This window comes from Oryzias melastigma, linkage group LG20, assembly GCF_002922805.2.
Source record: "Oryzias melastigma strain HK-1 linkage group LG20, ASM292280v2, whole genome shotgun sequence".
NCBI classification, from domain to species: domain Eukaryota; kingdom Metazoa; phylum Chordata; class Actinopteri; order Beloniformes; family Adrianichthyidae; genus Oryzias; species Oryzias melastigma.
In genome coordinates, this window is record NC_050531.1 from 10,651,597 (window position 1) to 10,667,412 (window position 15,816).

At 38.9% G+C, this 15,816-nt stretch overlaps 1 protein-coding gene across 1 annotated transcript in view; it reads left to right on the forward strand.

Moving 5' to 3' along the window:
- Positions 1–9,229: 9,229 nt before the first annotated feature.
- Positions 9,230–15,816, forward strand: part of kcnb2 (potassium voltage-gated channel subfamily B member 2) — an 82,961-nt gene continuing 76,374 nt past the window's right edge. The window contains exons 1-2 of the mRNA XM_024280519.2: positions 9,230–10,650; positions 11,254–11,924. Of these exons, the coding sequence (XP_024136287.1) occupies positions 11,340–11,924 (585 nt within the window). The 5' untranslated portion in view covers positions 9,230–10,650; positions 11,254–11,339. The remainder of the gene's footprint in view (positions 10,651–11,253; positions 11,925–15,816) is intronic.

Here is a 15,816-nt window from a genome sequence, read left to right on the forward strand (position 1 = left end):
GTTTAAACAGTTAGAAAAAAAACAAGGAATCACAGGGTTTGTTTTTAAATTAAAACTATTATTCATAAAAAATATCATATATTCACGTAAAAAAAGTTCAATATGAAAAAAGAATATAATTTAAGCCCAAATGCAGGCATTTCTATCATGATCATGGTATTCTCATTTGTCAACATTAAAAAAGTGATAATTTAATATATCAATGAACATATTATAGCTTCAATGATCTAATTTGCCAAAATCCACAGTTTTAGAATATGTTTTTATACTGCAAAATTCCTAAATTCTTATGTTTTTTTTTAGCCTGAGATATTACACCCACCTGAGTTTTTTTTAATGACATCAAAGCTAAATGTGGTCTTATATGCATGTGTTATATCCAGTCTCACCTTTTTCTTTCTTCTGTGCTTTCAGGCAAATTAGTTCTGGGAAATTCCTGAGACTAACTAGGGATTTGGGTTCAAGAACTGCAACGATATCCCTTCAAGGGCTTCTCAAAACTTTTCTCTGTAAGTTTGCAGCACCGTTGAGAAATGATAGCCAGCGGGAGACTGGTAAAAGTCCAAATCAAGAATTGTATCCCTTCAGTTACACAATAAACGAGCAGGGCGTCACTTTTGTGTTTAGAGACAAACTCTGGGACCAGAGGAGCTGTTCCTCACAAAGTGAGTGTTTTGATTTCTGTTACATTTTAAGGTTCAACCAAACAGGGTGGATTACTGTAATAAAATATCAAAGAAAAATGACTCTGGAGTTTAAAGTCTCACTCCTATCATCTTTTGATCCCGGTGGTCTTTTAATTATTTTAATTATGTTGATTTTATCAAAAAAATCTGTCATTTTCTAGAACAAAGTTTCTGCAGAGTGGCAGTAGTTGTTAGAAATTTTCCCAGGAGTTGTGGTTGTAAGCCCACCCCTACTTCCCATCATCCATCTGTTTATGCGCTTCCTGCTAGCTTACAACCCCTCACACAACCCTAACCTAACATTATCTGTGCAACAATTTAAGATGTACACGGATCTAGTCCAGGGGTGGGCAAACTTTCAGACTTGTGGACCATGAAGGGTCAGTCCGGAAGCGGATGTATGGAGCGTTTTTGTAATCCATCTCATAAGAGAAAGGAACTACATGGAATCTGGATGAAAACCCAACTTTAATTTGACTGAAAAATACTTTATAACAGAATATTTAGGAGTTTAAATTTCAAAATGTGTGATTTTTGCACTCATTTTAGAGCCGATTGTGCTGATGGGTTCGTGTCTCTTGGGGAAAAATGCAAACTAACAGAAATGTTTGAATGATCAGAAAATGCCTGTCCGACTCGGAAAACACTCATGAATGGAAAAACAACATATCTTCCAACATCACATTAATGCAAAATAACTTTCTGCACCTATAGACAAAGGGGCAGAAACCAGGACAAACCCGAATTACAGGGAAAATAAAACATTATTAAGGATTATATGTATATTTCTTACATTTATTCCAGTTTAATGGGCAAGACTAAATGGTTAAAGGGGGAGCGCATGTTGCCCCCAAGCTGTAGTTTACCCACACCTGATCTAGTTGTCTACAAGCTTTTTCCAATGCCATTTTTTGTCTGTTGTTTATTGACCACAATTTGAATAAATGAATTATCAAAAATGCAATTTTAAGCTGAATTTTATTTAAGTATTTCCTCTATTATCAGAAAAATGCCTCAAGAACATGTTAAAAACAACAAAAACATGATTTATATTGCAGTGGGTTTTAAGGCAAAGGCAGGAAAAAAGTAAAAGAACACTTTGAAAGCACTGAATGTTTGAAACTATATAATTGTATGCTTTAGTTCAACAGCCATATCACTGGAGTGAACTATGACCCATGAGCACTTAGCAGCCATGACAACATTCTGTTTGTCTTGTAGTGACCTCTTACCAGACTTTTTTCTCTTTTTTCCTCATAAAGTCTGAAATCACTGGAGGCACACAGACAAATCAACACAAAGTTTAATGGTTGCATCAGTAACCTTTATACTTATAACGGCCTATTATTGTTTCTGTGTCGTAAAAAGCTAGCCCTGTTTTGGGGGATGGCTTATAGGGGCATTAAATTCTTGTTGCCAGTGATTTTTACTATAAACCGTGAACCCTCTAAACATCCGCACCGCTGGTGCTGAAGGAGTGGTCTGGAGCCAAGAATCAAAAGCCAGACTCAGGCACCTGAGGCCTCAGTGATGGCTCTGTTGCAACATCTGCTGGTGGAGAAGCTGCAGCCGAGCCAGCAGAATCAGCCAGGGGAGGAAACAGCCTTGTGAACAGGTGGCACTGGCACTGAAATGCCGAGAAAGGCTCTGGTGTGGGCTGCAGTGACTGTGTCACTGAGGGTGTTCTTCGCAGGCCAAAAAAAAAAAAAAAAACACTGAGTGACTAAATATATAAAATCAGTGTGAAACGCATTTAGGCCGACCTTTTTCTCTCTAGGCTCTTTTCTCCTCTCAAAGTTTTGATCCCAGAAAGCTTTCTGCCTTCAAGCTTGAACATAAAGTTCAGGAACGTCCTTGGCTCCAGAGGGAAACCCTGAGATGCTCCAAGCATCCCACCTGACTCTGCTCTTTTTACTCCACTTCTGAGGACGATAACATGTGTTTTTTTCTCTCTCTCACTCTCTCTTTTAAATAAAAGACGACCAGAACATGTCCCAAGTTTTTAGAGACAGATGGTCTTTTCATTTACAGACATGCTACCAAGAATGTGATGTACAAGTTTGGTACACAGCAAAACCGGACTGCAGGTTTCCTTAATTTATTTTCATTAAAGAACCAAATAAACTGAATCAGACTGAATAAATTGAATAAGAATTGAAAATTTTTCATTTTAAATTAATTTGATTGTATTTTATTTATTTGAATAGCTTTTAGTTATGATAAAGTATTATATTTCAATTTCTATACTCTCAAACTTGATGAAATATCTCTCCTGTTTGTAGCTTGATGGATTAAAGGAAATATGCTTATTTCTCCAATTTCTGTTTTTCTCCCAAAGTTAAAAAGAAAAAGTTCTGTCTAATTTGCATTAAGTGTGATCCTGCATGGGTATTACTTGAGCTACACTGGAACTAATTGTTCAAGTGTTTTTGTCCCAGAGTCACAGATTTAAACTATCCCATAACTGGCAGATAAAACTAACATTTGTTTTTGGGGGGTTCAAATTCATGAATGAAGGGGAAAAAATAAATTTGAAGGAAAAACAAATGCAGGGGGGACAAGGTAATGTCTGTCATGAAAGTTAAAAAATAAATGGAGCCAAGTCAGTTCACTGAGTTACCACTAGGGGGCTTTTTAGACAATAATTTTTATCATGATTTATACGAATGTAAAACTTTGGTGCCAAATAGCTGTTGAATAAATAAGCTTTTGAGAAATGCTGCATATTGTAAAATCAAACTACTTTATGCGCTCATTCAGCAGGTTTTTTTGTATTTTTTTTACTTTTAATTTTGGAACAAGAAAAACAAAAAACAAACAAATAAAAGGAAACAATGCAAATGATCTCACAAGCAATCTTAGATGTGTTTGAAAAGTGATAATGCTTTTAAAACTACATAACAAGCAAAAGTTGTAAATACCACAAATACACATTAAAACACCAAAAACACAATTTTGATTGGAGAGGCTCTTTAAAACAAACAGACACCTCCGTCACATTGCTCCTCCCTGAAATAGACAATTTATTTTATATACATATGTTAACATTTCAAATAATCTTTTTCAGTATTTAACAGAGGGAATGGCAGCATTGTTAGCCTGTGGACTAATTGAACAGGTATGACACTAAACAGACTACATTTGACTGAAGCAAATGTACCAACATACTGTACATAAAAAGTAATAAATACAAAAAAATAGCATATTATTTCCAGTTGCTGAGATAACTTGTTTTCACTGCAGAGTGTTCACTCCGCAGAGAGAGAGAGACACCTTTAACTTCAAGACAGTTAGAGATGCAGACTGACTGCCTGCACCAACACAAGTCACTTCATTGATATTCACCTCCTGGTCCCCACTTCCTGTCTGTTTCCTCAGTGTGATCACTGGAACACACTGGAGGTGCCACAACGCTGGAAAAATGCTTACTCTCATAACAGTTTTACTTTGGCTAAGCAAGTGTATCATATTCAGATTATCACTCTGCCACAAGCACTTAAGTTTAGGGAGTGATGGTGGGCTGGGGTCGCATCATTTACACTGTTGCAGTGTTGTGTGAGTTATTTCCAAACTGTAATACACTACAGATTACTTCTGAGGATTCCTTTGCTCTTCATCATTACTGCCTCAGAACTGTAATAAGCTACATACTTTTCAGTGACTGTCCTTTTAACATTTAGGTGAGGGGTACAATGGTGTACTACTGATTAGTAAAGTGAAGTAAAAGCACAAGATGAAGAATTGGAGGAGCAGGGTTTTGCAAGCTTCAACACTTAAAAGGCATTTGGGTTGATTTCTCACTGAGAACAACCCAGTAGGAACCATAAAACATCAGTCTTTAGAAAAATATTTGTATTTATTTATTCATTTCATTGTTACTGTTATGATCATATAAATTATAAATTGTTTTTTAAATAAATAAAATGAGAAAATAGCATTTTTTTCATAATATGAAGTAGTTTATAACTTTTAACAAAAAATCGCATGATTTCAAAATAAAAGACACCTTGTGTCACACAGGATCATCTCAATGCAGAAGTTATGTATAATCGGCAGGGATTTAAATTTTTTTTGTTTGTTTGTTTTGTGGTGCATCTCAATCAGAAATGCATAAAAGTAACCAACCAAAATTAAATCAGAGCTAATTAAGTAAATGTATTTTTTAAACCGTGAGGCACGATTAAAATCCTTAAATTTGTTCGAAAATAGCAAATCTGTGTGCTTTATTTCTGATTACTGACATCCAAATACTTTTCTTTGCTGCATGGTGCACAAAAATCTGCCATTTTTTTTCAATAACTGTGAGTGGAATAAAGTACAAATTAGTTTACTCCTTTTTTTTTTTACCCTTTACTTACTTTTTATTTTTCTTTAACCTGAGAGCCAAAATGAAGGGGTTAAAGAGACATATTTTACTCCGGAGCTGCAAGTTGTTGACCCCTGGCTTAGTCTATAAAAAATAAAATACGGGCTTTCCGATTTAAAATATTAGAAAAAAACATGTCCAGAAATATAACCAGAGATCTCAATTATTTAGCTGTCAGTTCAACCAAACAGTATGAAATCATACTTTTGAAAACATTTCCTGTGTATGTTGCCTATCCAAGAAAATAAGCGATAGATGAAACATTTTGAAGAGAGTTTTTGTGGGGTTATTAAAGGGTTGAAAAGACTAAAACAGATGTGGCCTAGTAAAGGCATTTTATAAATGACCCTACCAACAACAGCTATGTGAAAAAAAAATACAGGACCAGGCGAACTAGATAGGAACAAAAATGAAAAGCAAAAGGAGTAGAAAATTTGGTTGAATAATTTCATTTTTTTTTCTTTACGGTGTGACAAACCAAAGCAGAAAAAGTTGTTTTATTTGTGACTTTTTTTTTTATTAGTTAGCACTTTGTGGTCTTATCTTTGTTTAAAATTTCCTTTTTTTCTGGTTAGTTTGTCAGTTACTCCTAAAACTTGATAAACGTCGATGCATACAACTTCTGGACTTGGCTTTAACCATTTTCTTTCCAAAGATCCTGAAGTGTTAAAGTCCCAGCAAATCTGCATCTTTGTCTTAAAGCTTATTACAACACAAAGGTTGTGTGATTGCTAAAGCAATACACTGACAGTGTCAGCAGCAAAAACAACAACAACAATTACTGATCCGTGGCCCTGGATGTATTATGCAAACATGACCAGCAGGACAGAGTAGTAATCAATCACATCTGTTTGTCTGCACCAGGGAGAAAGCCGATGCCAGAGTACTGCAGCCAAACACATGCAAGAAAATGTGTTTTTCTATTTTAATGTCCTATTTTTAGGGCATTGCTAGCTTACTTTGATTGATGGTAGTGGGGAGTGACAATAAACATCAGAGAGGGAGATATATTGCAGAGGTCCTTTGTAGGATTTGGATCAGGATTTAGCAGTTGAATTCACGGGCCGGACTAAGACCCCTAAACCCGCAGGAGGGTCCGGATAAACAAATGCCAGAGCATGCTCATTGTGTTCTGTTTTTGATACGCTGGAGGTTGCTGGGAACGTCAGATCGGAACAGGTGTGTTTGCTGGATGAGTGAAGATATGACAAAGATTCATGACTCAAGTCAGCAGCAGACCATTGTAACAGGCCGCTGCTGCCCACTGTGGTGGGTGGGTGGCTGTGTGGACCTCAACATGTGCAGCGGCTAAAAATAGCCACGGTGAACAAACAGGGCGCTGCCATGGCGTTATTGACAAATGCTTGTGAACGCATTTTACATTAAAGGAAACATTTGATTGGCTGATTAAAGGAAAACACATTTGTCTCCAGGTTTTTCTGGGAGAACACAGATCCTCAAAGGTCATCCCAGGATGGTTTTTGCAGGGATCTTCTGGACATCTGTCATGAGTAATGAATGGATGAAGAGGTGTCTCTGGTGCTGACAGCATCAGGCAGTGGGAGCAAGTCAGGTGTTTCCCACAGTTGAGTCCATATTGGAATATAATTACATTTTGGCAAGTTAAAATAGATTCATCCATCACTGGTAGTTCAGGGATTTAAAAGACAGTTGTTTGACATTTTTGGGGGGGAAACTAAAAAGTGTGTGTTTACTACATAAATGTGATTATAAATCTGTTTTCAGAACCAATAAATGTTTGGATAAAAAGAAGGGATTCATGAGACAAAAAATCCTTTCTGCACATTATTTTTGGACATTGTCTGCAGTTATTCAAGAACATGTTTTATTTGTGAAGAAAAAGCAATCAATATATAATTTGGTGAATAATCAAAACAAAGAACTTTAGTCTTGGTGCTGTTAAAACAAAGATAGAGTTTTATGCTCACACCGCCCTCTGAAATGTGGGTTCAAGCGACCACTTCAATGAAAAGTTGATGTAAATCAAATTTAGGGCTTCCACGTTCAAATGTCACCCCATTAGATATTATGAGCCCTTTTGGGCTCTACGTGCAAAACGTGCGTCCACTGAATGTGCATTGAAAGCTAAACCAGGATACATTTTGACCAATAAGGGACTTGGTTTTGGTAGTGATGTTTGGCTGCCGTTCCATTTAGTTCACGGATGTGCCAACCATTTGAAAATCCCTTTTCTGAAACCATCCTTATGGGGTCACAGGGCTGCCAGAGCCAAACAGTCACTGTTGGGCGAAGGCAGGGTACGCCCTGGATGGGTCGCAAGTTTGTCACAGGGCCACAATCATTTACAAACACATAGAGAAAGCTATAGGGACAGTTTACAGTCATCATTTCACCGATGAAGCATGTTTTTGGACTGGGGTACGACGCCAGATTCCCCCAGAGAAAATCCTTGCATGAAACTAATAATTGTGGTTTGTGCCTAGTCGTAATGATATGACACCAAGTTTTTCATTTATCGTAATAGAGCTGTGAAAGAGAACGCCTAGAGAAAGATCAACAAGTTTTGCATTGCCTCAACATTTCACACCAAGCCTTTTACAACTCCAAGTGGCAGACTTGAACTATTAAAAAGAGTAGATAAGTAAAAGGAAAAAGCCCTCCATGCTTGTCCAGCATGAACACCATGAGCTAAACGCGCATTCGAGAACAAAGTAAAGTTACATGCCCAATGTGAACATGGCCTTAGGGCTCTACTGTACATCTACCAAATCCTTCAGTGTCTCTTACAGTCATCTGGCTCACAATACCAAGGTGTTCCACAGGGTTCTGTGTTAGGTCTAGCAATATTCTCATTAAAAATGTCTTGTAATCAAGCAAAGCCTGTAAAATAGCCAAGAAGTTGTTGTTTTGTGTCACTTCCTATTATACTTGCTCTCTCAGAGCTTTGGCTCCTTGTTGTTTAAAAGGAACAGTTTGATTTCTGATTGCTTATTTTCAGCGTTCGGCTATGAATTAGGGTGTGGAGTCTGCAAACCCACATTATACTGAAATTTTGCTCTCCCTAGCTATGTAGCCACAAGGGGACCAAAGTATGGGTTTCCCTGTGCAGGTCCCCAGCCCGGATAAAATACAGGCACATCACGTCAGGGGTTGCCATAGCAAATCAGCTTTCACTCAACATTTTAAACCTCTCTCTTTGTGTACATATACTGATTTACTCTTGTACTTTTTTAAACATTTCAGCTAAAAAGTTTATAAAGTTCTTTGTAAGATTAATGTTTTCGTTTTCATTTTTTTGTATCTGACCATGAGTTTAAAAACATGGCATGGCAGAAGATATCAGATAAACTGAGATTTGAAAACAACAGATTGACAACATAAAAGATTGAGTGGGAGCATCTATTCCTTACAAACACAAGTTTTCCTTCTGATCTAAACCAAAGATTTAATTAACTGTTGCACAAATATGGTTCGAAATATTGAGAAAAATAGAGAGAACATGCTGTTTTGAACAATACATAACAGAGTCAACAGGTGAACTGTGTTTGCAAGGTGGAATTTATTTATATGTTGGGGTTGTATGAACTAATGCGTAATACTAATAGATTCTAATTTATGAGGGATAAATGTCCTTAAAATTAATACTTTTAAGCATCACTATTTGTAGAGTTCCAGAATTGACTTTTATTAAAACCTTCCTTTTCATGCTCCAAATATAACCGCTTCTTGATAAAACTGTATTTTTATAAATTCAGACACCAAAGTTAATGACCAAAGAGCTGATTCCATCATTTATTTGCACTGAGCAGACACATTAGAGCTGCAGATATTAAATTTAATCTGTCTACGGCCCAAACTGTTTCTTTGGACTATATTTGGGTTGCTGTGGCAACAACCCACACAAGCACACACACCCACGTAGTACTGGGGAATCAAATAATAACAAAAGACCTTGCACGGCCTTTTGCTTTACAGTCATCTAGATAGTAAGGAATATGCGTTTCTGTAATCTTGTGGTTTCTGTAAGAGGACAGTCGTGCAGATGTCAGGTTTAGGGCCTCCCTTGAGGGCCAGTGCATGACGGGGTTTTAGTATAGAGGCATCAAATATATATCAGAAAACCCATTTGGACTGTTGCTTTGACACCACTGCAACCTCACAAATCCCAACTGCATCTGATTGGCTGCATGGTTGATGACGGTAATTAAAAGTGGACACAGCCAGTTACACTTTTGGTTTTGTGTAATTACAGTGTCATCTGCAGAGTGCAAAGTGTAGCATTATTTAACACACCGACTTGAGAGCCGGTGTGTAAAATAATTTCAGGGGAAAATTCAATATTCAAATCTGATCTGAGAAAACATGTTGCAGCCCTCTGGCAGGAGTATTTTTGCACATTTTCTTGAGCATGAGAGGCAAGGTTTGATCAGGATGATACGGGAGACAGGAGCTGTGAATCCTCTTGTTTACAGGTCTGGAAAAAAAGCTGAGTGACCTTCGAAAAAACACTGCCCACAGGGGCAAGACATGGGCTACAGGCACACAAAGGCTTTGTTTAGTCAGTGCACTCCTATTGATCACTAGAAGAAAGGAAAGGAAATCAATTACACATATGCAGGGAGCAATCACATTTCTAAAAGGAAAAGGCTGAGCTAAGGGGGAAATTCAAAATCGACACACATGTTAGACAGATAGGAAAATATCACTGGACGGAGACACCATTGAGAGAGACAGTGGCAACAACCTAAGGGATAATAAGCCATGCATAATTTAATACCTGCATTTTCTTTTTTTTTTTTTTTCTTGAGACGGGGCAATATCATTATGTATTAATAGCTAATATTCATAAAGCGTGCAATGTGTGGACAGATAGAAGGATGTCTTCTCATTATGAAACCCCATCCATCAGTGTTTTGTCAGGATTCCCCAGCAATGCGTGGAAAACAGAGTTTACACGGCTGTGGGAATCAGGGGCAACGCAACATTTCATGGTCATTAAACTTAAAAGTTGCCTGCGGCACAGTGTGTACCCATCACATGCTTCCATAACTTTAATAGAGCCACTGATCTGTTTTCCAAGACGACATAAATTGCTTTTGCGGTGCAATTTATAGTGATTTTTTTTGAAGAGTCAGTGATCAAAAATCCGTGTTGCAGACATAGAAGCTCCTGCTGAGTTGTGAATCTTGTCTGCTGTGGTGCAGCGTGCGTGCGCCCCTCCGCTCCTCCTCTGGAGTCTACAGCGGGGCACTCCGCAGTTCCATTATCCTGTAGCCCTTTTACGCGCACGACGTCCGCAACCACAGCGCCTCGCTGAGCCTCTGCTCTCCTCTCCTTCGTGGCTGGGAGGGAAAAAAAAGAAAAAAACAAGGTACTCTTCTTGACCAGAGCTCCGATGGAGGATCACTCTCTGTGGCGTTCATGTGATCCCCTCTAGAGGAAGACTTCTGTTTTCCTCACGACTCATTTTCCAACGCGATGTGGGACGCGCGCTGTGTGCGCGGAGAGCTCCCTTATGCCGCTTGACTAAAGGGGGAGATCCCGGCTCGCTTTTCATCCTCTGCTCCCTCAGGAACAAGAGGAGTTTGCATGCAAAAGGTGGTCTATCGCGGCAAGGTGAGACAACCCTTTTTGACTTTTCTTTGAGTCAAATTTCACCATAAAGCTGTTAGTATTTTCGCAGGAGCATGCTGCAGTATTTTTTTCTTTTTGATTTTCCAATTCTCATGCACATATAGGGTTAAACATTAAATAAAACTCTTTATTTTGAATAATTTAAGGAATCTGAATCATCAAATCAACTGACTCATATTTTAAACTTTTCAAACTCTAATGTGCCTTTTGACAAGTCCACAAAGCTGCATTCAGTCCCAACAGCTGTGTTCATGGGAGTTTCATATTACAGGAAATAAGTGAGGCAGGACTGTGGAAATCGCTGCATCCTTCAGGTGGATAGTTCTAACACTAGAGCTGATTTGTAATCTGCATTTTAAGTGCGATTTGCTCCAGCAAGAATTCATTTCCTCGATCTAAAGTAGCAGCACTGGACTGCAGAGCAAGGAAAAAGCAGCCATATTGAGTATAAAGATAATAAAATTGATTCTGCTGTGTAGTGTCCAAGAAATGTGATGAAAGGGATCAGTGAAAGTGTGCAGCTGTTGGGTTTTTTATGAGAAGTGACGTGAGGATTTCTTATGATGATGTTTCTCTTTGTTTTAGCCATGGAGGGACTTGCATAAAGAAGATCCGACATAGGAGAAAAGTTTTTCTTTTCCTTTTTTTGCTGCATCTGAAGTCCTATCATCATGGCTGAGAAGCTCGGACCAGCTGGGCTGAAGCCCACCAACGTCCGAACTACACCCTCGCTTCCCCCCGAGCCCTTAGACATCATCCGCACCAAAGCCCGAACCCGCAGAGTCCGCCTTAACGTAGGAGGTTTGAACCATGAGGTCCTGTGGCGGACCCTGGACCGGCTGCCCCGAACCCGCCTCGGCAAGCTTCGGGACTGCAACACCCACGAGTCTCTGATGGAGGTGTGCGATGACTACAGCCTGAACGAGAACGAATACTTCTTCGACCGGCACCCGGGGGCCTTCACCTCCATTCTGAACTTTTACCGAACAGGGAAGCTGCACATGATGGAGGAGATGTGCGCCCTTTCGTTTGGCCAAGAGTTAGATTATTGGGGGATCGATGAGATCTACCTGGAGTCCTGCTGCCAGGCCCGTTACCACCAGAAAAAAGAGCAGATGAACGAGGAGCTGCGGAGGGAGGCGGAATCCATGAGGGAGCGGGAGGGAGAGGGAGAGTTTGATAACACCTGCTGCCCGGAGAAGAGGAGGAAACTGTGGGATCTCCTAGAGAAGCCCAGCTCCTCAGTAGCTGCCAAGGTAGGAATACAAAACTGGAAGCTGCACACTGATCGTAGCACAATACAGATGCTTCCTAAAGACCTAATCCCTCCTGAGCTGTAAAACATCCAAAGATGGGACGAAAACAATGATGTGATGTCGTCTGTGGGTGTTAGTGAGCGCCTAGTGTTGCCGTCTCCACCAGAATAAAGCGTGTCAGCACAGACATATGCGTCAGTGTCGTACACCACATGTGTCTGGTACAAGTTTGTTGTCTTGTGCATCTCTACTACATGACAGTCCTACTGATAAGCTGTGCTGCGGCTTTGACTCTGTCAGGGAAGTGACAGAAGGAAGTCAGAGGCTCGTCATCATTGATCGACTCATGAGTTCAGCCACTTATTGGATTTATATGATATGATTTTGTTTGAAGGGACAGGTTGTCTATTTCCATTCTTCTAATTTTCTCAATTGGATAAAAAATGCTAATCTTTATTTGCATTAAAAGACTGCAAATCTGTCTTCATTACAATGATACAAAGTACACTTAGTGCAATTATAGGAAAAAAAATCTCAGTACGAGTCATTGTTTGTCAAAGGATGAAAAAGAAAGTCATTGTAAAGTGCTTTGCAGCTTCTACAGCAGGATAAAATGCCCTATATAGGTGCAGAGTGTTTAAATCTAGTTATTGGCATTTTTACGTTAGACTCCAGCATCCTTATCTGCTCATCAATCGGTGAAGTGAAGGGATTGTATTCCACAGCTGCACATCATAAACGCGGGGAGTGAGTGCATGCATGTGCCGAGTAAAAACGATAGCTCCTGATGCTCGAAATATGGGGAATTAGCATTTTTTCTTAAAAACAAAGTGAATCTGTTCTGTGTAAAAGCTTGGAAATAAGGCTGTAAGCTTTTTTCTGTTTGTATCCTCTTTTATTACACTTTTATCACATATATCAGTGTGCTGCTTGATAGATAGATGCATTCATTCCTGATGCTGAGGCAGTGTATCGCACAAAAACATCACGTAGACGCTGCTAATATGTGGTATCAAGCCATCCCGGGTAATCAGTGTGCTATTTCGATAAAATTGATTCAATCTGAACACATGTTGCTGGCCTGCTCTCTATAATTTAGGAATACCCTGTAAATCATTACAGGGAAATTCCTCTCTAATTCAAATTTCATTAGTATTCTGCTGACTGCCCTGCTAGGAGAACTTCATCAGGACTCTATTGTCTCAGGTTCTTCACATTAGAGCAAACTATTCATTTAAAAGCAGATTGCCGGATTCCCTGAAAGTCTTATGGTAACTCCCTGAGGTCAGGGAAGCCTTTTTACAGAACACACATCTTGCAGTGAGATCCTCTGAAAGCTCTTAACCAAGGGAATGCCATTACCAGGCTGGTGCACAGCCATGTGCCTTTTTATAAAGCAACCCGAGCCCTTTGTCAAATTCAATCATTTTCTTGAGGCAAACAAATCTCTTTTTCTTCTCTTTATTTCTGTTTTGCGCTTCATTAAATATAAGGGCCCAAATAGCTGCTTTATGGCCCTTTTGGTCCAAGAATACATTATTAAAGGAGTGACTTTTTTCAGCAGAGTCAGTCAGGCTTCGGTCTCATTCATCTGCCATAACATGCCTTAGTAGAGTGGAGCAAAGCTAGCGCTGGAGAGAAGCTTATTGAAGTCACAAGTGAAAGGGGTAAATTAGTTAAAAAAAGAAAGAAATCAATGGAAAATTGCTACTGTATGATGTCAGTGATGTAGTGAGCCATGCCAAGTTTGCTGCACTAGTTTTTTGTGCAGAAATTGTAAGGGATGGGAACAAGGATGACATGTTTTTTGTGCCTTTTATGTTTGATCAGGTGCTTGATCTTCAAAACACAAAAATCTGTGCAAATTTGTAGACATGTGCTTGTTCAGAACCACCGAATAGGAATTCTTCTCCCTACCCTGATCCTTTAAGCCCTCCAAACAGAGAGTTATGGAAAAATAGGGGTTGTGTCCGAATTACCCCCTTAACCCCTAACTACTATATATAGTGTGGGACTATATAGTGCGCCGGATTTTAAAGGCAATTCGGACACGATGCTCAATACTTTTCTTTTGTTTTTCCAAAATATGACGTCACCGATTTCACGGAGTGAAAATTAAATAAATATGAACATTTGACAACGTTTATTTAAGACTCCACTGTGTTCTGATGATGAAAATGTAGATGGTTTATTAAAAAATTGCATTTAAACATGTTTTTTTGTTCGAAATTGTACGACTGCAATGCATTGTGGTCTATATTCGCTAATCTAGTGAGCATCAATACACACTAGTTTTTCACAGAGTTCTGGGAAATTTCGAATGCACTCGATTTTGAAATTAGCAGATTCTGACAGCTCTAGAAATGGCGAACACACTATATAATGATTGGGGGGAATTCTGACACAATCAGTGTCTTCAAATTCAAACGTTACCTCCAGTCGATGACGCCATCAATAGTGGTTGGTGAGCGGTGTTAGCATGTAGCTGCTAGCGGTTGGAAATACATAAAAACATTGGCCATTTCTAAATTCATTCCCTACTCATGATGTAGTGCAGTTTATAGTGAGTTCACCATTTTCTAGTGCTGTCTACAATAGAAAAATTGAGTGCATTAGAAGTCTCCCAGAAGTCTTTGTGAAAAAAAACCCTGCATTGATGCTCACCACATTACAAATATAGACCACAATGCATTGTGGTCGAACATTTTTTTGCAAAAAAACATGTTTAAATGTAATTTTTTTGACAAACCATCCACATTTTTATCATCACAGCACAGTGGAGTCACAAATAAATGTCATGAAATGTTCGTATTGATTCGATTTTCACTTTGTGAAATCGATAACCTCATATCCAGCATTTTGCAAAACGGAAGTAAAGTTGTGACCATGGGGTCTGAATTGCTTTTAAAATCCGGGCGCTACGTACTCCCACATAATTTAGTTTTTTAGAAGTTGGGGATTATGGTGGGAATTCAAACATAGTCATTGGTTTTATTACTTTAAAAAGGTCACACTTAAAAACAATTAAATTAGAATTAAATGTAAACTTCTGTGCTTCAGATCACAATCACGTGAAGAAAAACGCTCCTTCTCAGCGGGATAGCGCGATGCGCAACGCCCAACCGGTGGAGGGATACAGAACTTGAAGTCCCTTTGTTTTACCCTTAAACAACTATTTCGGAAACCCCTTTTCCCTTCAAATGTCCCTTCAGTTTGAAGGGTAGGGAGAAGCCGGAGGGGTGTTTGAAGAATTTGGATTAGACTACTAAAGACACCTTTAATTCTGTTAGACCAGCTACGAACTTTTATTAATAGATGTTAGCGTAATAAACTAAAAGAATTAAACTACAAAACTCTAGATAAACATGACGGAAATCTAAACTTAATGGATTGTTATCAAAGCAACAAAAGTAATTGTTTTTGCAGATGCCCGAGACGAATACATGAAACAAAATAAACTCATACAGTCCTGTTTTCTATTAGTAACATCAGCCTAAAACACCTAATCTGTCACATATTGCCTTAAATATAATCCTTATTTAGCATTTCTACGCTCACACGGTGAGTATGGGGCTTTTTAACAGCTGCAGACGCCCTATTGGCCTAACCTGACACCCACTTTTTGTGTCCAATGGAATGACTGACAGCCAGCAGCTGCTATTCTCCATGAAATCCCCATCGGTGTTGCACTCAGTCCATGCAAGTTAGACACACCGGTAATTATTCGGTTCTTGTTCCGCTAAGTTACCAAGCATTGCTGAGAAGAAGGTTGTGCTAATAGCTCAAGATACTGGCTAATAGCACTGTGAGGCTATCACAGAATGCATTATTATGAGTTTTTAAGAAGCATTAAAGGAAAATTTGGTTTTGAGTACATCCTTTTCTTAAGTCT